The sequence below is a fragment of the Capra hircus genome, chromosome 20, assembly GCF_001704415.2.
Source record: "Capra hircus breed San Clemente chromosome 20, ASM170441v1, whole genome shotgun sequence".
Taxonomy (NCBI): domain Eukaryota; kingdom Metazoa; phylum Chordata; class Mammalia; order Artiodactyla; family Bovidae; genus Capra; species Capra hircus.
The window spans coordinates 1,622,503-1,644,928 of record NC_030827.1 but is presented as its reverse complement, the minus strand read 5'-3'; the positions used below and the strand labels follow the sequence as shown (position 1 = coordinate 1,644,928).

The window sequence follows — 22,426 nt, the reverse complement described above, 5'->3', positions numbered from 1 at the left end:
CCATTCTAAGTATCCTTCATATATGAAGCCTTCTAATCTTCGCAACAACCCTGTAAGGTGGGAAATGCAACTGTCCTATTTTACATAACAGTGGCCCACCTGAGGCACAGAGAAGTAAAGCAACTAGCCTAGTCACACAGCTAGTAAGTAGCCATCATACTGTGTTTCTCGTCTAGTGGAGGAAGCAGCATGGTGGAGGCCTCATACTACCACCCTCCCAGCATCTGAATCCCCAAAACTACATCCCCTCTAAGTACTCCCCGTGGTGGAACACTTTCTGCTTCATAAAGAACCATATTCTAGTTTTACACTCTAATCATTTCCCCATAACTATTGGTAATAATTAACTGTTAAAATTAGTGCTTGTATTAACTATAGTGCTTGCTTTGTGCCAAGAATTCTGGTGAAGCCTTCTGGTTTGTTTTTTCACATTATAGATTGATTCTATAAAGTAGGAACTATTATTGCCTCAATTCTGCAAATGAAAGCAGAGAGGCACAAAGAGATGAAGAACTTGCTGACGGTAAGCATCCGACTCTGGAGATGACCCTCCATAGTACTACACTAGAACAGCCTCCTTTATTGGCAGTTTTTTCCCATTCAACCAACTTCTGTGTAGCATTACTATCGACAGCTACCATGTATTGATCGCTAAATGCACACAAAGCTGTATACTGCGTGCTGTGCGTGCTTTCTCTCATTTAATTCTCATATCACACTGCGAGTTAAGCGTTATTAGTCCCATTCTGCAGATGAAGAAACTGAGACTCAAATCAGTGGAGATGCTGGGCCAAATCACATGCCAGGGTTCAAGGACAAGTCTGTGTGGCTCCAAAACCAGCCCTCAAAGCGGTTCCGCCACATTGCCCCCCCATGTGATGAGCACAAGCACAGAAAACGTTCTCTCAGATGCACACACAGTCACCGGTCTCTTGGTTGCAGTGACCTGAATCCACCTTGCTGGCCAAGGCTACCAGACTCCCCGGGGAAAACGGTCAAGGGACTGCTAGCTGCTCACATCTGCCTCTGCACAACTGGGCCACCCTCAGGGTCCCTGGACTTCCTCTTCTAGCAACACCACCCTCCCTCACCCTTGATAACCAGTGACTTGACACCCCTTGTAGGAATCCTGATTCTCAGAACTTCAACTCACTCCTGAGCAAGAAAGTGATTGATGCTAACCCTCAGCATCCACATTCTGACTCTGAGATTCAAGTTCAAGAAACACTGTGCTCTATTCTGAACATAGCACTGGCCTAGGTGCCTTCAGAAATAAATCTCCAGTGATTTTTGATGAAACGGGCTTAGCACCATCTCTACTTGCTACATGATGAAGCATCAGCTTCATCAGATCTGTCCTTAGGACTTTTTCTGAGACTCCCAACTCTGCAGAATCAGTGACCTCTGTGACCTCTGATGTGTGCTCCCAAATCTGGTCACCAGTCAGCTATATCTGGGAGAAGGCAATGGCAGCCCACTCCAGTACTCTTGCCTGGAAAATCCCATGGACGGAGGAGCCTGGTAGGCTGCAGTCCATGGGGTCGCTGAGAGTCGGATATGACTGAGCGACTTCACCTTCACTTTTCACTTTCATGCATTGGAGAAAGAAATGGCAACCCACCCCCGTGTTCTTGCCTGGAGAATCCCAGGGACGGGGGAGCCTAGTGGGCTGCCGTCTATGGGGTCGCACAGAGTCAGACACGACTAAAGTGACTTAGCAGCAGCAGCAGCTATATCTGGCTGTACTCCGAGACCCGACAGGACAGACAGCAATAGTTGACAGGCATAGCAAAATCCATGACGACAGGCACTCTGATCAAAACCAGGCTCTGGGTAACAGAGCACTGACCATATCCCAGGCCTTATCCCCTGGCTTAATGCACCTTCAGTTAAGTAACAGGGAAGACTTTTTTGCCTAACCCTATCCACGAGACAAGAACTTTTTAAAAATAGAAAACTCACAAAGTACATCCTGGGAAAGATGAGAAGAGGGAGTTTCTTTTTTTTTTTTATACCATTCTTATGGAAAATGATAAAATCCAACTGTCCTCCTTTCCCAAAGCCCAAATAACAAAATGAAATGTACCTAAATTCTCCAGTGACCCAGGAGTTGTGTGGGGAAGGGGAGAAGGAAGAAAGATTAAAAATATCCCAGCACATCAAAAAAGAACCCACATCCTATTTAATAGAAATCCAGTCCTCTCTCTGCCATCTGACGGCAACGTGATCTTTGGTCATGTCACTTAAACTTTATTATTTTCACCTGTCAAATGAGGGAAATAACACCTACTGCACAGAGTGGTAAGTGTTAGTTGCAAAACTAGTTTTTTAAAACAGAATTATGGAGGCAAACACATCTGATAAAGGTACAGCATCTTAGACTGGAAGAAAACATGCCAATTTCAGGAGGAGCATTGCCTGAGGAAGACACAAGGATAAGAATGCAACAGGGAGGGTAAGCAGCGGATCTCAACTGATCGAAAATATTTATTTCTTTAAAACACATATGAACTGAACACACACAGTGTTAACATTTCTTTATTTGCGTAGTGAGTGTCTCAGTGTATTTCACATTCCAGTTTGATGGAAATATCTACTAACATTAAGAAGAATATAACAGAAGCTACTATCCATCAGTGCTTAAGAACATGAGGTCTGAAATGAAAGCTTGAATCTGAATGAAGATCTGCAACTTCTGAGTGATCTTTGACAGGTTAGTGCATTTCTCTAAGCCTCAGTTTTCTTATTTGTAAAATGTGAGCAATAATAGTGTCTGTCTCATAGGCGTAGATTAGATAAGAAATTCAGTTTGTACAGTGCCTTGCATATGGTGTTAAGAGATTAGTAAATGCCATTTTGTCTTTTAAAAATCCATCATCATCATCATTGTCCATCAGAGAAACTTAGGCATCTTTTCCGTTTTACTCCCAGAACCTACAGATTTTGAATACTGTTTGTTTTCAGTGACATTTCAACTTATTTCCATAACAACAAAGTAAATGACACATTCTTCAAATTCAGCATAATGGAAGTTTATTGATGTTTTAGCCTCACCCACAACCAAAAGGGAAGAAAACTTAACTTATAAACTCCCCTCAATGGGACAGCCTTACTTCAGAAAACAGAGCCCCTTTCAACACCGACCTGTCTCTAGAGCAGACCCAAACGAAGGAACATCTGCCTGCAAAGTGGCACGTTTGAAAATACCACCTTCAGTGCTTATAATGCCCCTTCGTACCCTAAAAACGAAGGACCCAGATGGATCAGGACCACTCTTAGCAGAGCTGCTTTGAGAGAAACTGCCGCATGGCTCTGGGCGCACCTCACTCTGCAAGTGGGAGATTCCAAACCCTTCATGCAGAGGTCTTTGCAGCTGAACCAAGGCCACGCTGACACATGTGCCAGCTTAGAAAGAAATATTTTTAAGTGAGAAGAGCAAGTCTCAGAATGGCATGTACAGCGTGGTCCCATCTTTTAGAAGACACTGACAGGAAGAGCCAGGTCTGACCTTAGGAGGTTAAGCTACGTCAACTTCTCCTCATCCATCCCCCTTGTTCCATTTTACTGGTGAGTGAAATTCAAAAGTTCCTTGGAAACCCTGTCTAGAAACCCCATTACTTCACCACTAAGACTGAGCTCCGTGGCCTGGGCAAGTGTGAGTATCAGGAAATGAAAGGGAACCTTCCCTGGTGTTCTGGAAAAGAAGAGTCAGGTGGCAAATAGCTGAGCGTGAAGAAGACATTCCCTCTGAAGGGCTTATGAAGACAGTCTAGGTAGCCCAGTGGTTGAGAAGCTACCCTCCAGTACCAAGTATGAGGGTTTGACCCCTGTTCGAGTAGCTGGGATCCCGCATGCTCTGGGGCAACTAAGCCCATATACTGCAACTACTGAGCTGCACACTGCAACGAAGACTCCTTGGGCTGCAACTAACACCTGAACTGCCAAAAACTAATTAAGTTAATTAATTTAATATTAACTAACAAAATATTGTTTAAAACAAGAGTCTCAGTAAGCTGGGCTAACCCCAAGGATCATCCCCCCACCACAGTGTAAGCAATCAGCAGGTAGGGGGTGTTTCTCAGAGGTGCCCGTTGTTGCCTTCCGGGTGCATGGTATGGCTCTTACCCCAAAACCAAATCCAAGCATAGGGGTGCCATCCAGAAGATTCATTCAGAGACAATGGGGGCATCTGGCTTCTTTTTCTCCAGCTACATGGTTATTCATGCAGGGGACTGGCTGGCCTTTGGGTTTGTTTGTTCAAGCAGACAAAAAATCGGAAAGAGAACACCCCAAATCCCTTCTACCCTCAGCCTTGTGCAAGCTGGGGAAAGGGAAGGAGGAGAACAAAATTAAACTGGACATGGTATTGGAGTCTTCTGAGATGTTGTTAAATATCAAAGAAGATGTCAACCAAATATAACTGAAGGAAGTGATGGGAGAAAAATAACACTCCGTTTTTACGTTTATTCCCCCATGAGGAGTTCTGACTGCTCAGTAAACACTTACATGTGTTTTCCACATCTGAAAGCAGGATGTAGAATGTTTATGCTGCCTCTGGGTAGAAAAGGCAGCCTGGAAGATGTAATGTGGACAAAGAAATAAGCATTAGGATGTCTAAGGCTCAGCAATGAAATGTTTGAGTTTTCCCTTCTGAAATGTTTGAGTTTTTAATCACACACACAAAAATTATCTAAAAGGAAATACTAAAAATGTTAGTGTTCTAGTGAAAGGAAATTCTTTCATGCCTAAGGTTTCAGCTCAGATTTTGCTTTCTCCATTCATCTGACTGCGTAAGTTCAGTACCCAGGCAAAAAAGGGCTAGCCTCACCCATTCCAGGACATCAGAGGGCCAGCTTCTGGGTTCCTGGAGCCAGATTCCTAAGATACATATACACCTGCCAATCTCAGTTTAATTCTGTATAATGAGGGTTGGGGGGAGAGATGGAATCCAACACAAAGCACCTAGAAGCCAAGGATGGTGCTAGACAGCTTCTCTGCTTCTCTTATTTTATCCTCATAGCAAATCCAGGAGCAAGGTGATGATACTCCATTTTGCAGGTGAGAAAACTGAGGTCTACCTCCCTAAGATCACTCAGCTAGCAGATACATGGAGCAGAGAATAACTTTTTGATTCGAAAGTCCATGCTTTCTCTACGTTTGCATCTCTGTGCCCGCCCTGCAAGTAGGTTCACCTGTACCGGTTTTCTAGACACAGAGCGAGGAAGGAGAGGGTGGGGTGAACTGGAAGAGTGGCACTGACATGTATACACTACCGTGCGTGAAACAGACAGCGAGTGGGAAGCTGCTGCACAGCACAGGGGCTCAGCTCAGCGCTCTGTGACGACCGAGAAGAGTGCGACTGAAGCGGGGTGGGGGGCAGGTTCAGGAGCGAAGGGACATCTGTGTACATACGGCTGACTCACTTTGTTACACAGCAGAGACGAACACAACACTGTAAAGCAACTGTACTTCAATTAAAAAAAAATTAAGTCCATGCTTTTTCTACATCTTTTCTTTTTTTTTTGGAGGAGAAGGGAGATTCAAAAATTACTGAAAAATACAAAATAAAAATATTCACATTTCTATCACCTAGAATGAATCATTGTGATATCTCAAGAAATACGCTTTGACTCTTGAAGATTATATCTATTCTACTCCATTCCCCTCTAAACTTCTCAATTTTATTAGTTTTTTGTTGTTGTTGTTATTGTTCGGGGGACAGTTACATTTTATAGTTTTCTAACAATGACATTCTTTTTGGTAGTCATAAATAGTGTATATTTTAATACTAATTTTGATTAATCAATTCACTTGGACTCAATGCTTGCCAGTATTTCCTCCTATTGCAGCTTTTCAATTCCTATATTTTAACATTTTGATTCCTCTCTCAATTGGCTGGATTTTACTTTTTGAGTAAGGTTTTTATAAGCAGGTTACATGGGCACACCCATATTTTTTCTACTGAGTCATTTTGACTAATTTTTGACTAACACTGTGGTTTTCACTTTATATATATATATATATATATCTGCTTAGAGGAAGAGTTTTCAATTGGAATCAAAAGCAGAACTCCCTACCTGCAAAAAAGACAAGGCCAGGCCTGATCTCCAAGCCCTTAGCCATCTAAGGCCCTCAGGGACTCTTGGGATCCTATAAATTCCAGTTTGAAAACTCCTTATGGGTATCAGGGCACGCATGATAAATACTAATCATTTTCATACCAATTCCTCAGATATCTGGAATCAATCTAACAGACTTCCAAATACTGTATTTTCAAAGTATTCATGAACTGGCAATCACTTGCTAAATTAACATGCCCAGATCTTTCCAGAAAATTACTGTGGCTGCTTATTACAAAGATACATTAAAATAAGACTGATCAATCAAAATTTTTAATGAGAAACCAAAACTCAGAAGTTTAGGAGCAAGGAGATTAATCCCCAAAACAAAGGTGGCTTGAGTTAGAAAGTGCAGCCTTTTTGACCATCAAGCTCCAGGCCAGGCAAAAGTAAAGAAACACTCTGATTATATGCAAACTGTGTGGTCAATTTACTGCCCTGAAGCACTTTCTCCAGGAAAACTACAGGAAAACAAGAGAAACACACTCATCTAAATGTCAAAATGTAGGATGCAGAAAACATTCTGAGGCTTTTTCACTTCTTGGAAGGCAGGGGGTAGAGGAGAGGGAGCTCGTCTTGACAGGAGTGGAGAGAACAGCCCCTGGCTCAGGGTGTGATGCTGGGTGAGTCATTCCTCTTGCCCGAGCCTTGCTCCCTCAAATGCAGTCTCTGCCTGTTTCTCAGGATTAGCACTCAGTAGCACAAAAGCATCACTATGAACAAAGCTAGTGGAAGCGATGGAATCCCAGTTGAGCTATTTCAAATCCTAAAAGATGATGCTGTGAAAGTGCTACACTCAATATGCCAACAAATTTGGAAAACTCAGCAGTGGCCACAGGACTGGAAAAGGTCAGTTTTCATTCCAATCCCAAAGAAAGGCAACGCCAAAGAATGCTCAAACTACCGCACAATTGCACTCATCTCACAGGCTAGTCAAGTAATGCTCAAAATTCTCCAAGGCAGGTTTCAGCAATATGTGAACTGTGAACTTCCAGATGTTCAAGCTGGTTTTAGAAAAGGCAGAGGAACCAGAGATCAAATTGCCAACATCCGCTGGATCATGGAAAAAGCAAGAGAGTTCCAGAAAAACATCTATTTCTGCTTTACTGACTATGCCAAAGTCTTTGACTGTGTGGATCACAATAAACTGTGGAAAATTCTGAAAGAGACGGGAATACCAGACCACCTAACCTGCCTCTTGAGAAATCTGTATGCAGGTCAGGAAGCAACAGTTAGAACTGGACATGGAACAACAGACTGGTTCCAAATAGAAAAAGGAGTACGTCAAGGCTGTATATTGTCACCCTGCTTATTTAACTTATATGCAGAGTACATCATGAGAAACGCTGGGCTGGAAGAAACACAAGCTGGAATCAAGATTGCTGGGAGAAATATCAATAACCTCAGATATGCAGATGACACCACCCTTATGGCAGAAAGTGAAGAGGAACTAAAAAGCCTCTTGATGACAGTGAAAGAGGAGAGTGAAAAAGTTGGCTTAAAGCTCAACATTCAGAAAACGAAGATCATGGCATCCGGTCCCATCACTTAATGGGAAATAGACAGGGAAACAGCGGAAACAGTGTCAGACTTTATTTTTGGGGGCTCCAAAATCACTGCAGATGGTGACTGCAGCCATGAAATTAAAAGACACTTACTCCTTGGAAGGAAAGTTATGACCAACCTAGATAGCATATTCAAAAGCAGGGACATTACTTTCCCAACTAAGGTCCGTCTAGTCAAGGCTATGTTTTTTCCTGTGGTCATGTATGGATGTGAGAGTTGGACTGTGAAGAAGGCTGAGCGCCGAAGAATTGATGTTTTTGAACTGTGGTGTTGGAGAAGACTCTTGAGAGTCCCTTGGACTGCAAGGAGATCCAACCAGTCCATTCTGAAGGAGATCAACCCTGGGATTTCTTTGGAGGGAATGATGCTGAAGCTGGCCACCTCACACGAAGAGTTGACTCATTGGAAAAGACTCTGATGCTGCGAGGGATTGGGGGCAGTAGGAGAAAGGGACGACTGAGGATGAGATGGCTGGATGGCATCATGGACTCGATGGACATGAGGCTGAGTGAACTCCGGGAGATGGTGATGAACAGGGAGGCCTGGCATGCTTCGATTCATGGGGTCGCAAAGAGTCGGACACGACTGAGAGACTAAACTGAACTAAACTGAGCAGACACTGAGAGGAGTCATTCTGCCTGCTGCCTTTATATCCACTCCTTGCCCTTGGTAGATTAACTTAGAAGTCGCTCATCTGCCACTAAGAAGAACTGCATGTGTAAAACATACGGTTGCACTGTGGGAAAGGGGAAGGGTGTTTGTAATCAGATCTCCACCCATCTCCCCCTGCTGCTAAGTCGCTTCAGTCGTGTCCGACTCTGTGTGACCCCATAGACAGTAGCCCGCCAGGCTCCGCCATCCCTGGGATTCTCCAGGCAAGAACACTGGAGTGGGTTGCCATTTCCTTCTCCAATGCATGAAAGTGAAAAGTGAAAGTGAAGTCGCTCAGTCGCGTCCAACTCTTAGCGAACCCACGGACTGCAGCCCACCAGGCTCTTCCTTCCATGGGATTTTCCAGGCAAGAGTACTGGAGTGGGGTGCCATTGCCTTCTCCGACCCGTCTCCCCAGTCCCACCCAATCTCCAGGTAAAATAGGATCAGATTGGGAACTTTAGAGGCCTGAGCACTGAAAAGTTCATAGTATCTAAAATAACAACAGTACCAAAGAGTAAATGTTAGGAAGGTAAACAGAGTTCTCATTTCCCCCACAATGACTCCTGTAAAGTTGCTTTGAAATATCAAATTCTTTCTCCCTCCAAAAAAAGTTTTCTGTTTGTTTGCTTATTTTGGTTTGCTTGTGTGTGTGTGTGTGTGCACATGCATGTGTGCAAGAGTACATGCACCCAAATATGCAGAGCTGCCTTGTTAATCGCATACAGCTAATCTTGGGCTGAAGATGCTACCTGTCCTATGGGTTGCTATGAGGAGTAACTACCCTAACATGTAATGGGAATAGTACAGTTCCACCTATGAGGTGAGAACCCACAGCTGGCTAGTTCTGTAGGCAGCCTCCTTTCCTCTGACTCTCTTATTTCCACTTGAGCAGGCCTCGTTAACAGGAGCACACCTGCTTGGTGCCCACCCTTCAGCCCCACCCCCGCATGGGACAGCCTAACCTAAGGGATTAGCTGGGAAACAGGGACAGAGCCCACTCTGCCCTTCCTTTTCTTTGCTCTGCCTGGACACAAGAAGGACATACGGTACACCCTCCACACAGCAGGATTATAGGCAGGCCCACGTGGGGGTGGGGGTGGGGGCCGGTCTGGGGAGATCCACCATGGTCCAGTTGGGCAGTGAGGATCAGGAGAGCCTGCCTGAATATAGCCATCATATTCGTAAGTTCATTCAACTCTTACACCCATGCCATGGCCCCTATGTCAAACTTATCAGTGACACAGTTGATACATTGATTTCCAATAGTCTGCCTCATGAGTCCAAGGTCATTAACCTTAGTGCAAAGTTTAAAAAGTATGCACTACCACCAATACCACCACCACGATACTGTGGATACAGCCCAGTAGACGCTTGGCTTCACGAGAGACGGCACCTCTGCGGGAAGAAAGAGATGCTACCTTAGCCAAGACAGGGCTCCCAGGTAGAAGAAGGGAGTGAACACTGCTCCCTGACCCAAACCACGCAGCTGGGCACCGTAGTCCTCCTGAATCGGGGTTATAATTTTCCAGACCTTTCAAGACCCTAATAATGCTGATTTCTTTATAATGGTGTTAAAACTAATAAAGAAGTGTATCCAGAAGGTGTCACAGTCTCCCAACAGCTCCATGGCGCAGCAAAAAGCACAACAAATGTCAAACCACATAGTCAGGACTTTGCTTCTCAGTATATATTCCTACAATAACAAAACACTGTTTTTAGTAAATCTGAATGACTAATATCAGCAAGATATATTTAAAGAGACCACGCAGAGTTGCAAGTTCCAAGAGAAGGCCGGAGCGGCTGGGCATGTCCTGGGGGTATCCCAACACCTTTAGCCCAGGCTCCTGGCGTCCCAGGATCACCTGGGCCAGTGACTTACCTCCACAGGTCTCCTGGCATCCTAGGATCGATCACCTGGGCCAGTGACTTACCTCCACAGGTCTCCTGTATTCGTACCACATCGCCAATCTGCAGGGAGAGTTGCGGGGTCCCGCTGCCTTGGAAGTTGTATATGGCTGTGAAATGAAAGAGAGGCATGGTGAGACCTCTGGATACCAAGAATCTCTGCGCCTTCCTTTCTTGACTTTATCTGATGCCCATGAAGCCCTCATGGGCTGAACAAAACCAGCGTACAAACCACCTCTTGCCACATGAGTCAGTGCAGGCCCAGTCTGGCTCCCAAAGGCCTCTGCTCATTAGTCAAGCACCGCCGCTCCCTAGCCAGGCTCTGCACCCCAGCCTGGTGACAGGAAGGGTGTTCATGTCATCTCCGTGCTCGACTTTCCACGGTCCCGTGCTCTACCATCCCCGTGTTCCATTCCCACAGCAATCCTGTGAGGGGTAAACTGCGATCCCATTTCGCACAGGAGGAAATGCAGGTGCTGAGAGGTTAAACAATTTGGCCAAAGTCATTACGTTAGGAAGTGACAGGAAAATCAGTATCTGACGTCTCTATTCTCAGCTGCTATCATGGGCTACTCGCTGCTCCCCAGTTACTCCACCCCTTGTGACAGCAGCCTAAAATACCAGTCTTTCCTCCACTCAAAGAGCACCCAGTCTTCACTGTCTAAGAAAGCCATATCTTTCTCCTACCCAGCTCTAGCCAACCTGTGTTCCTCTATCGTAAAACGCCTGTTTCCTGGCCTTTCCCAAAGCGAATCTTTCAGGCGAGTCCTGTTTTATCCATGAGGCCCTCCTTGACTTCTCCAGGCCACACTAACCACCCATCCCCATCTCCTAATAGCTGGTAGGACTCTTGCGAGTACCTAACATTCAAGAGTGTACTCTGATTTCCCATTTACACTGCCAGTTTCTGGGGAGCAGCAGTTGGCTATGAAAACACCCAGAGTCCCCTCTGTGCTATCAGAGGCCTCTGCTAATCCCCTGGAATGTGAGATTACACTTTATCATTACAGTGCCTAGCCCTTGCTCAGCGTAACTTAAGGGAGGACCAGGCCATAACCTTAACCTAGAGATGAAGCTTGTTCAAGGAATACCCAACTTGGGAGGTCTTCAGGAAGAGAACACAGAGATGTTTGATTTGACACATGAATCAACATACATGTGGTTTGATTTAAGGGAAGACCCTCAGGAGGATGGATGATTTGAACCTACAAGGTTGTCCTCATTCATTTAGGCAGCAGGTATTTGGTAAGTGTCTACAGTATGCCAGTATGATCTTGCTCTTTCGGTGAAAACACAAATAAACATAAGGTTATAAAAAATGACACATGCGATGGAAGAGACAAATATGGCCACCTGGTAGGTGACTTTCCAGGTGATACAGTCGGTAACGAATCCGCCTGCCAATGCAAGAGATGCAAGAATCACAGTTTTGATCCCTGGGTTGGGAAGATCCCCTGGAGTAAGAAATGCAACCCATTCCAGTATTCTTGTCTAGAAAATTCCAGGGGCAGAGGAGCCTGGCGGGCTACAGTCCATGGAACCATGGGTCGCAAAGAGTTGGACACGTCTGAGCACACACACACACAAGAGAGAACAACGGGGCGGGGGGCGCATCAACTTTTCCTGGGGTAGTTAGTGAAGGTTATTCCCTGAGCTGATCATAGATGGAGGAGTCAAACAAGTCAGCAATGGGGACAACGAGCAGAAGGGCATTTCAGGAAGAGGAAGCAGTGTGTTCAAAGGCCCTGAGTGAGGAAGACAGTTGACACAGAGAGCATAAGGGAAACTGCCATGTGTGGAGTGTGCTAAGAGAGGAGAGGGTGATGCAGGCAGGCTGGAAAGGCGAGAATCAGGTCACGCAGGACTTCCTGATGAGTTTAGGCTTTATTCCAAGACAACAGGAAACTCAATAGGTTGTACTTAGCTATTTGGTAACAGATTTACTCAGAGGCAGTTTGTCCGCTTAAAGTACGTAACTCAAAGATTTACTCACAAGTTGTGAAACCATCACTAAGATTAATTTTAGAACATTCTCAACACCTCAAAAAGTTCCCCCAGCCACAAGCAGCCACTCATCTACTTTCTGTCTCTGTAGATTTGTCCATTCTAGACATTTCATACAATATATGGTTTTTTGCAACTGGCTTCTTCTGCTTAGCACAAGGTTTTAAAGGTTCATCCATGTTATTGCAACTATCATTACTTCACTCATTTTTGCTGCTGAATAATACCCCATTGTATAGAGACATCAGAGGATGGAAGGCTGAAAGGGAGTGATGTAATCCCATAACACCGACTATCACTCTGGCTTCCATGTAGAGAGTGGAGAGAGAGAGGCAGAGTGGATGTGAGGAAGCCCAAGAGCAGACCCTTGCTTTGTCTTTCTAATCCCAGAGGTCTCTGGACCAAGGAGAGACAATGCTGTTGAGCCATGTGACAAAACAGAAGACAGACTGAACTGAATGAGGAGAATCCTGAGTCCTCTCAGCAGTCTTACCATTGACTCAGTTCATTCCCTCTCCCTTTGGTCCTCAGTCTCTCCTTACCTGTCAACAAATTGCATTCAAAAACTACTTCTTAGAGCCAAATCAGCAAAAAATGGTGAAGTAGGGAACTGCAAGAACAGGTGCTTGCAATGAAAAATCTGGCAAAAATGGTCAGAACCAACTTTATCAGAACCCTGAAAAACAGTCAGGAATTTACAGCAACCAAGCAAACGCACTTTATCAGAACCCTGAAAAACAGTCAGGAATTTACAGCAACCAAGCAAACGCTTACTCAAGAAAAAGGAAACTGAAACCTGGTATTGTCTTGTAGCATTTTAACTTATCCTTATCCCATTCTCTTTTCCCCATCTTTTGTTGTGGCAGTCTTGAAGATGGTATTCCATGTTTGTGGTGTGGATTCCCAAGGCTGGAGGGAGGAGAGCAGACCTTGTCCCAAGAAATTGCAGTTGTTTGTTTTGATCTGTCTGTAGGCTTCCTGAAGGACTAAAGCCTTGCGTTTGTCTTTATTTCCCTGATTTGGGACTCTCCTAAGGCGGAGATTCAGATGACACCACCCTTATGGCAGAAAGTGAAGAGGAACTAAAAAGCCTCTTGATGAAAGTGAAAGAGGAGAGTGAAAAAGTTGGCTTAAAGCTCAACATTTAGAAAACTAAGATCATGGCATCTGGTCCCATCACTTCATGGGAAATAGATGGGGAAACAGTGGAAACAGTCAGACTTTATTTCTGGGGCTCCAAAATCACTGCAGATGGTGATTGCAGCCATGAAATTAAAAGACGCTTACTCCTTGGAAGGAAAGTTATGACCAACCTAGACAGCATATTCAAAAGCAGAGACATTACTTTGCCAACAAAGGTCCATCTAGTCAAGGCTATGGTTTTTCCAGTGGTCATGTATGGATGTGAGAGTTGGACTGTGAAGAAAGCTGAGTGCCGAAGAATTGATGCTTTTGAACTGTGGTGTTGGAGAAGACTCTTGAGAGTCCCTTGGACTGCAAGGAGATCCAACCAGTCCATTCTAAAGGAGATCATTCCTGGGTTTCTAAAGATCAGTCCTGAGTGTTCACTGGAAGGACTTATGGTAAAGCTGAAACTCCAATACTTTGGCCACCTCATGCAAAGAGTTGGCTCATTGGAAAAGACCCTGATGCTGGGAGGGATTGAGGGCAGGAGGAGAAGGGGACGACAGAGGATGAGATGGCTGGATGGCATCACTGACTCGATGGATGTGAGTTTGAGTGAACTCTGGGAGTTGGTGATGGACAGGGAGGCCTGGTGTGCTGCAATGCATGGAGTTGCAAAGAGTCGGACACGACTGAGTGACTGAACTGAAGGCGGAGATGCAGCCATGCAAAGGGCATTAATCAAAAACATTAAGTCAAAAGAACTACCTGCTGCTGTACAGGGCAAAGAATGTAAGTTGGGGCAAACGATAATCCTACCTCTAAGCCCGGGAGGAAAGGCTTAGTATTGAAATGCTTTGGAGAGTAAGAGCTTTGAAGAGTACAACATATCACTAGGGATCTAGAAGACCACGTAGAGTTGGACACATGTTGAGAAAGGGTGTGAGAAAGCCCACATCTCAGCTCTGGTTGACTGTCAAGCTCCATGCAGGAAGGAAATGCAGGCTAAAGGCAAAGTCATAAATGGGCTGGCTAAGCGTTAAAGGTATGTCGAAACACCCACACACAGCTGCAAAGACTAGATTGTTTTCTCTCAATTCCAGGCATTTAGAGACGCCCGTGACCATATGCAACAAACAACATGGTCTTAATAAAATGCTTTAGAAAAATCACTAATCAAACCAACTGGTACAATGTGTATGAAGGAGTGACAACAAGCCCTGGCAAGGAGGGAGTCTCTGATGTCCAAGCTAGCACATCATAATATTCAAGATATCCAGTTTTCAACACAAAATTTTGAGGATTGTAAGAAACAAGAAAGTATAGTCCATCACAGAGAAAAAAAGGAAATAAAAACTGTCCCGAAGAAGGATAGACAATGGACTTAGAAAACAAAGACTTTCAATCAATTATTTTAAATATGCTCAAGTAGCTAAAGAAAACTATGGACAAGGAACTAAAGGAAACCAGAAAAATAATGTCTCCCAAAATGGAGAATATTGTTAAAGAGAGATAAATTATAAAAAGGAATCAAATAAAATAAACCCTTTGCCCAAAATGAAACCTGAGAGGACTCTCAGGGGACTCAAGAGTTCTCTTCTCCTGCATAAAGATGCCCTGTTTCTCCATTTCCGTCCACACTTGGCCTGACTTCAAGCCCTGCCCCCAAACAGGCTGCTGGCATTTGGACACTACAGCTTGTTGATGCCCTAACTCTGCAGATTCCCCACTTCCTGAACCCTCCAGCCCCAGAGGTCTGGCTGACGACACACCTGACATGGAGCTGGGCAGGGCCACAGAGGTACCTGAGGTTTCTAACAGAGGAAAACCATCCACAATGTGTTCACCTCTGGAGCACTAGCAAATTAGGCCTGTCCATCGGATATCTGAAGTTCAGAGCAAGACTCTTATTTTGTTCCCAGCCTGTAGGCTTCCCATCTTTCCTTAGGACCCTCTTCCTCCAACTCTGCCCACCTCTGTCAGGTGAGAGGCTTAAGAAGATATCTTGGAGAGATCTTGAAACCTGATATCCAACGTGAAGGTCTGTATTCATTCCAAAGACTCACATTATAAGAAAATGAAAGTAACTGACATTGCCATTTAATTTATAAATGTATTTCTGCCTTTGCAAGAGGACCTCTGTTCTCAAGGCCCCATTTGGGGAAAAGAAGACATTACTTGTAGACAAAGGAAGTGGCTTTGCATACCAATACCCAATTCTGTTAAGTTTTCTAAATGACTAACAGGAAACTTTGAACCAGAATGCCACCCGTTGCTAAAGTTTTATTGCTTATCTATGAATCTCACTTGAGTTGTTTCTGACCAGTGTCAGAACAGGTCATCTCACCACTCCTTGCAGGTCTAACCACTCTCAAGTTTTGAGTGAGTGATGGAAAAGGCAGAAAAACTGGAGGAACCTACAGGAATAAATAAGTAAAAAATCACTGAAATCATGGCCTTCCCCACTCTGGCCAGGTCCATCCATGAAAGATAAACAAGTGGTGGAAAGATTTCCATAGACACCTATCTCAGCTTCCCCATTTTTATGAAGTTTCTGTGCCTAGGAGAATATTGGTACAACCCAACAAAGGATTTGACCTTTCCCTGTATTAAAATACTATATCAGCAGCTAAGGCAGCAGCTGGTTACTGACAAGCCTAACCAGACCAAACTACTTATGGCTGAGGATCAAAGGGGTATTTCAAGCACTAGGGCCATCTAAGGTCATCGAACCCAATGAGGCTATTCATGCTGGAAATCCTAGATTGTCAAGCCAGGGGGAGCAGCTACTTTAAGACAGGTGGGACTTCCAACAACCCTGGAAATCAAATCCACTGATTAGCTACAGATTTAACTTAAATGTATTGAAATAGGCTGCTCATCAGGAGCCTAAATCAAGAGATTAAGGAAAAAGTAAGCATACACTGTTACAGCATGCAGCTCACATAAATGAACAGAGAGGGGTCCTACAGTGTTAGGAGATAAGTACAAGATTTCACTTGGATTTATAGATGAGGAAGCTGAAGTAGAGAGAGAGTAAACAACTTATTCTTTCGTCTCTAACTAGTAAGTTCCTGTTGTTTAGTCGCTAGATCCTGTCCGACTCTTTCGCAACCCCATCAACTGTAGCCCACCAGGCTCCTATGTCCATGGGATTTTCCAGGCGAGAATACTGGAATGAGTTGCCAGTTCCTTCTTCAGGGGAGTTTCCCGACCCAGGGATCGAACCTGTGTCTCCTGCATTGGCAGGCGAATTCTTTAGCACTGAGTCACCAAGGAAGCCCAACGAGTAAGTTAAACAGAATTGCCCAGAAATCTGGACTGTTCCTACTTCTATACAGCTTATTCACCTCCCCTCACAATGGTGAATACTTACTGAGCACACGTTACATACCAAGCACATGGTATTTTTCAACAAACATTCACTCTCAATACCTACTACATGCCAGAGACTGCTCTGGCTATGTGGGTTACAGTGACGAATAAGACAGACAAAATTACTTATGTATTACTTGTATTAGCTCATTTAATCTTCACTGTAACCCTTCAATGTATTACCCTCCATGTAACATATGAGAAACTGAAAAAAAAGATTAAAGAACTAGCCCATGGCCACACAACTAGAAAACAGAGTCAAACCCAGACTGGAATCTGAAGTCTTTCTTTTCCTGACTAGCCCAGTGCTGATATCACAGTTATTGTGTGTGTGTGAGTATATATGTCTATGTGTGTATATCTATAAACATAAACATACATATATGTGTGTGTGTGTGTGTATATATATATATATATATATATATACACACACTAGACTTGTTAATTTCCTGTCTTCTTCAACCTCAGCCAGGGTGGAGACTGAGCCTGCCTGGTGCCCAGTGAATTCCCAGTGCTGAGAACAGCATCTGACTCACAATTGAAGTTCAATCAATATTTACTGAACTTTAATAAATACTTATTGAACTGAAGGATTACACCCATGCAGGGCAGGTATGTCTCATCTCCTAAGTTTTTTCTCGCATTTCTTGACATTATTTAATGAGTTGCTGAGCCAGCTGGATTGCCAATTTTGATGGCAGCCATTGAGTGCCCTGTGACCCTTCAGGATGGATTTGTACCTCATCAGGACCCTGCCACTTGCAGACAGGTTTGAAAACAAAAGCTTCAGCAAACACCAATTGTCAATAGAGTTTGTACAAGCAGCCGTGTAAGGGAACACAAACGGTATTGGCGAAAAAGAATGTAATTGCCTGAAGCTCATTTCTCTAGTCTCTGATCTGGGCTTTGGAGGGTCTCCATTCCAGAAGAAATAGAACCAGCCGGCAGGTCCACTTTGGATTCAAAAGAAACACACACTTTTATTAAAATATACAGGTAGTTTTTCTGGAGTCTCTGGGCAAGGTGTTCGTAGCCCAAGGCAACAACCTAACGTTGCATCAGGAGGGTGAGTGCGATGACCCAGCAGAAGCTTCCAGCAGCAAGGCCAGAGCTCAGACCTGGTGCAAGCTGGCAGTGGATGAGGCAGAAGAATCACAGCTAGAGGGGATCAAGGAGAAGATGTCTTCCTCCGATCAGGAGGGACAAGAATCACAGCCTCTGTGAACACTTGTAGTTATCAGACTTCTCCGATGACTTGACCCACAGTCACCCATTTAATCCTCTCACAGTTCTCGTGGTGGGTACAATGATTAGCATCTCTGTTTTACACATGAGGACACTGAGGTAGTGTAAGATAAAGTGAACAGCCCGGGGTGACCCAGATGGAAAGGAGGTGAGCCAGGATCTCACCCGAGGTGGGCTGTCGTCAGAATACACAGCCTCAGCCATTACATTGCGCTGCCTCTGGCTAAAGGATGTGTATTTGGCACCCACTTCTGTCAGGTGCTTTGGGACCCCTACTGGGTCCTCCTAAAACCTTACAGGTTGCCACTGGTGAGCCAAGGTGACATACTCAGCCAACAAGATGAAAGTGAATTCCCAGGAGTTCTCTAAGCAGTGACTCTCAACTGGGGACAAATGTGGGGAAGGGAACACTTGTCAATGCTGGACACATGCTTGGTTGTCACAATCCTGGGGGTGGGGGAGGCTGGGATGGGGAGTGGAGGAGCTCCTAGCATCTAGCTGGTGGAGGTCAGGGACACTGCTAAATACCCCACAGTGTACAAGACAGCCCCATATCAAGAATGATCTGGCCCCAAATACCAATAGTGTCAAGGTTGATGAATCCTGCAAAAAACATCATGCTGGGATTCACTCTTTTTCCCAGTGTCCCCAGTATAGGTATATGCACACACCCATGCACACATTGTCTCACACTGTTCTGTGTTCACACACTCACATACTAGACTTGGAAGAGAGGCTTTATGATGAAACCAAGGGCTGATTTCTCGGTCCCCAAGCTCCAATGCGGGAGTGCGGTGCACTGCTGGGCTCCGCAGAAGGTGAGAGGGGGTGACAGAGGGTAAAGCCTGCTATCCTGGAGATTTTGGGAAATCTAGTTCAAGAGATAAAATGAACACACAAGAAATAAGAGGCTATCATCCTGAAGGAAATCAGTCCTGAATATTCATTAGGACTGATGCTGAAGATGAAACTCCAATACTCTGGCCACCTGATGCGAAGAACTGACTCCTTAGAAAAGACCCTGACCCTGGGAAAGACTGAAGGCAGGAGAAGGGGACAACAGAGGATGAGATGACTGGATGGCATCACCAACTCGACAGACATGAGTTTCAGCAAGCTCCAGAAGTTGGTGATGGACAGGGAGGCCTGGCGTGCTGCAGTCCATGGGGTCTAAAGAGTCGGACACGACTGAGCGACTGAACTGAACTGAACTGAAGCTGTGGAGCATGGCAGCTGTGATCTCTCAGAAGAGAGAGATCAAGAGAGGCCCCATGAAGGAAGTGAGACTGGAGGGAGAGGAAAGGGCAGGGGGAGGGCAAGGGGGAGAATTGGGGTGACAGCCCTGGGGAGGAAGGTGGGGAGGGAAGGCCACAAGGGCAAGGAAAAGAGAAGGGAAATCAGCTTGACGGGTCCAGAGTTCAAGTGAGTCCTGAGGTGAGAACTGTGGGGCTTGGTGCAGGGATCCAGGTATTTAGAGGAGAGTTCAAGAACGCCTCAGTTGTTGTGAGCTCGCTCAGAGGACTCAGCCTCCAGACAGGAAAGGAGCTGGGGGTAAGGGCAGGAGGGGACAATTCATCTGAGCCTTATGAGGCTACTAGAAAATGTAAAACCTTCAACCTCTATTCCCTCTTCATCCCCCACCTTCTGCCCTCTCATACGCTTACCGACGCATCCATTCATCCAGTCAACAACTATTCTGGGCTAGGCATTTTGTGCTGGAGAAGAACATGAAACACAGTACTGCCGCCATGGTGTTCATATTCTATGGAGGAGCCAGACAGTTCTACACAAGGCCACAGTGAAATCTGACGGGGTGATGGCAGGAGCCCCAGTGACCTGAAGCAAGGGGTGTACCCATCTCCAACCTGAGAGACGGGGGCATTAGTACTCGGAACATTGTCTGTTGCTGCCTCAGGCAAAAAGGAGAGACTGCTACTGGCTCATCACCTCTCTGAGAGAAGAGACTGATCTTCAGCTCTGCACCCCCACACTCAGCCCAGGACCATAACTTAGCATGGATTTATTGGACTTGAGCGATCTGAATAGACTATAAAAATAGTCTTCTTAATCTTGACCACTCCCAGATCTAAGAATTCACACTTTGGGCAGGGTGCCTTGCCTGTGTCTATTGTGTCTAGTTACTGAGTGCACTTTACCAGGGTCCATAGCTGGCTTCCATGAATGGGCCTGAATGAAACGGTACTGCAAAAGTGGACGTGTGCATGTTTTTGTAGGAAGAGGATTTATAGATTTCACTGGATTTTCCCAAGGGTCCCACGTCACAGTATCGATGAGACTCTCTGACCCACCACGTTTGTGCTAGTACCAGATGGAATCTGGTTCCATCAAGAACCAGAGGGAATCGAGGTTGACCTCCAACAGAGCTCAGCCCTCAAACAATAAGCCACCCGGGGGGTAGATAATGCAGTCACATAAAACTAAAAGGCAAGATGAAAAATGATTTCAGGACACCAGAAGAAATTTCTTCCAGGGATGAGGTGTAAGAAAACTGCTGGAAAGAGGCTGCATTTCAGTAAGAGTTTGAAGCTCTCTGCTCTTCACTTTCCTCATCTTTGAAATGAAGATAAAAGGACTCACCTCTCAGCATAGCTGTGAGAGTTCAACATGACACCACTGTGCTTCAATAGGCCGGAATGGAAAAAGTTGAGGCAATGTTATTATTTATGGCAATATCAATGACAACTTAGACCAGGGGATTAACTAAGGAAGTCCTGTATGCAATTCCATTCTTCCAGCTGCTTAGACCAAAAACAATAGTGTCACCCCTGATTATTCCCTTTCTCTCATACCTACATTCAATCCATGAGGAAAATCCCATTTGCTTGACCTACAATACACACCCAGCCAAGCACATCTCGTCTCCTCCCCTGCTATATCCCTGGGTGCCCCGCACCACCATCTCTTGCCTAGATTATTATAGTAACTGCTGTGCTGGCCTCCCTGCTTCCACAGTTAATTCCTTCTATCTACTAACCATAAAATGTCTACAATAATCCTTTTAAAATGAGACAGACAGTGGTTGCCAAGGGGAGGGGTGGGACAGGGATAGGCTGGGAGTTTGGGGTCAGTAGATACAAACTATTACACGTAGAATGGATCAACAAGGACCGACTGCACAGCATGGGGAGTGTTATTCAATATCCTGCGATAAATCATATTTATTGGAAGGACTGATGCTGAAGCAGAAGCTCCAATACTTTGGCCACCTGATGCTAAGAGCTAACTTGTTGGAAAAGACCCCGATGCTGGGAAAGATTGATGCTGAAAAGAAAGCAGGAGGAGAAGGGGATAATAGAGGATGAGATGGTTGGATGGCAATGGACTCAATGGACATGAGTTTGAGCAAGCTTCGGGAGATGGTGAAGGGCAGGGAAGCCTAGTGTGCTGCAGTCCATGGGATCGCAAAGAGTCAGACGCAACTTAGCGACTGAACGACGTATGTGTGTGTGTGTGTGTGTGTGTGTGTGTGTAACTGAGTCACTTTGCTGTACAGCAGAAATTAATACAACATGTAATTCAACTATACTTCAATTAAAAATTAAATTTTAAAAAAGACAAAACATACTGCAATTTTCTCAAATCCTTCAATGCCCTACCCCCTTCCATTCAGACTAAAAGCCAAAGTCTTACAACATGTGCCAGGCATTGCTCAATACAACCTCTGCTCAGAGCACTCCTTTCTGAGCACTCTGCCCCTGGCTTACTCTGCTCTATCTACACTGGCCTCCCACACACCAGAGAGGTTTCCTTGGCTGTTTATTCTGCCTGGAACACTGTCTCCTGAGACAGCTCCCTTACTGCCACCACCAGGCAGGCAAGCAGCAAAATCCCATTTCCCGGCCAAGTCACCCAGGTCTAGTTGGCGCCAGGTTTGCACCTTGCTGCAGCCTAGCACACCAGTCACAGTCTCTGAAACCTGACATTGCTCGCGCTTAATCCATCCTGACAGATGCCTGCTCAGCACTGGCTCTGTTCACACCCTGTGCTGGATGCTGAGGCACCTATGCAAGTCACATTGCCCACCTAGGTGCTCTTCACCATCCTGGTTTAGGCTTTGACCCAAGCAGTTCTGTTTTATCAGGGGGATTCTGAGTGCCCTGGGGCAATGTCTGGAGGGGGTCTAGAAAGGTGCTGACACTGTCAGTCACACCCACCACCTGCACAGCTTCTTTAAATCAATGTCGAAGCTGACAGTGTTCTAGTCGGGTCAGAGGAGCAAGACCTGGATGACTTTTTTCCAAGAGAACTAGAAACCAAGTGAGACTCAGAGGTTGACAAACTCAGCCTGGCTGGTTTTTAACTCACATTAATTAAAGAAAGTGGAAAGAAAGGAGACAGTGCCTGTTAAAGGGAACATTTGTGGTGCCTCCACAACCTTCTGGAGTTGGCTGGCAATAAGCATTAGCATTCCC

At 45.2% G+C, this 22,426-nt stretch overlaps 1 protein-coding gene across 1 annotated transcript in view; it reads right to left on the bottom strand.

The window, feature by feature from the left end:
* DOCK2 (dedicator of cytokinesis 2) overlaps positions 1-22,426 on the bottom strand; it is a 462,975-nt gene that overhangs the window by 433,397 nt on the left and 7,152 nt on the right. Inside the window, exon 2 of the mRNA XM_018065716.1 lies at positions 10,271-10,354. Coding sequence (XP_017921205.1) covers positions 10,271-10,354 — 84 coding nt within the window. The remainder of the gene's footprint in view (positions 1-10,270; positions 10,355-22,426) is intronic.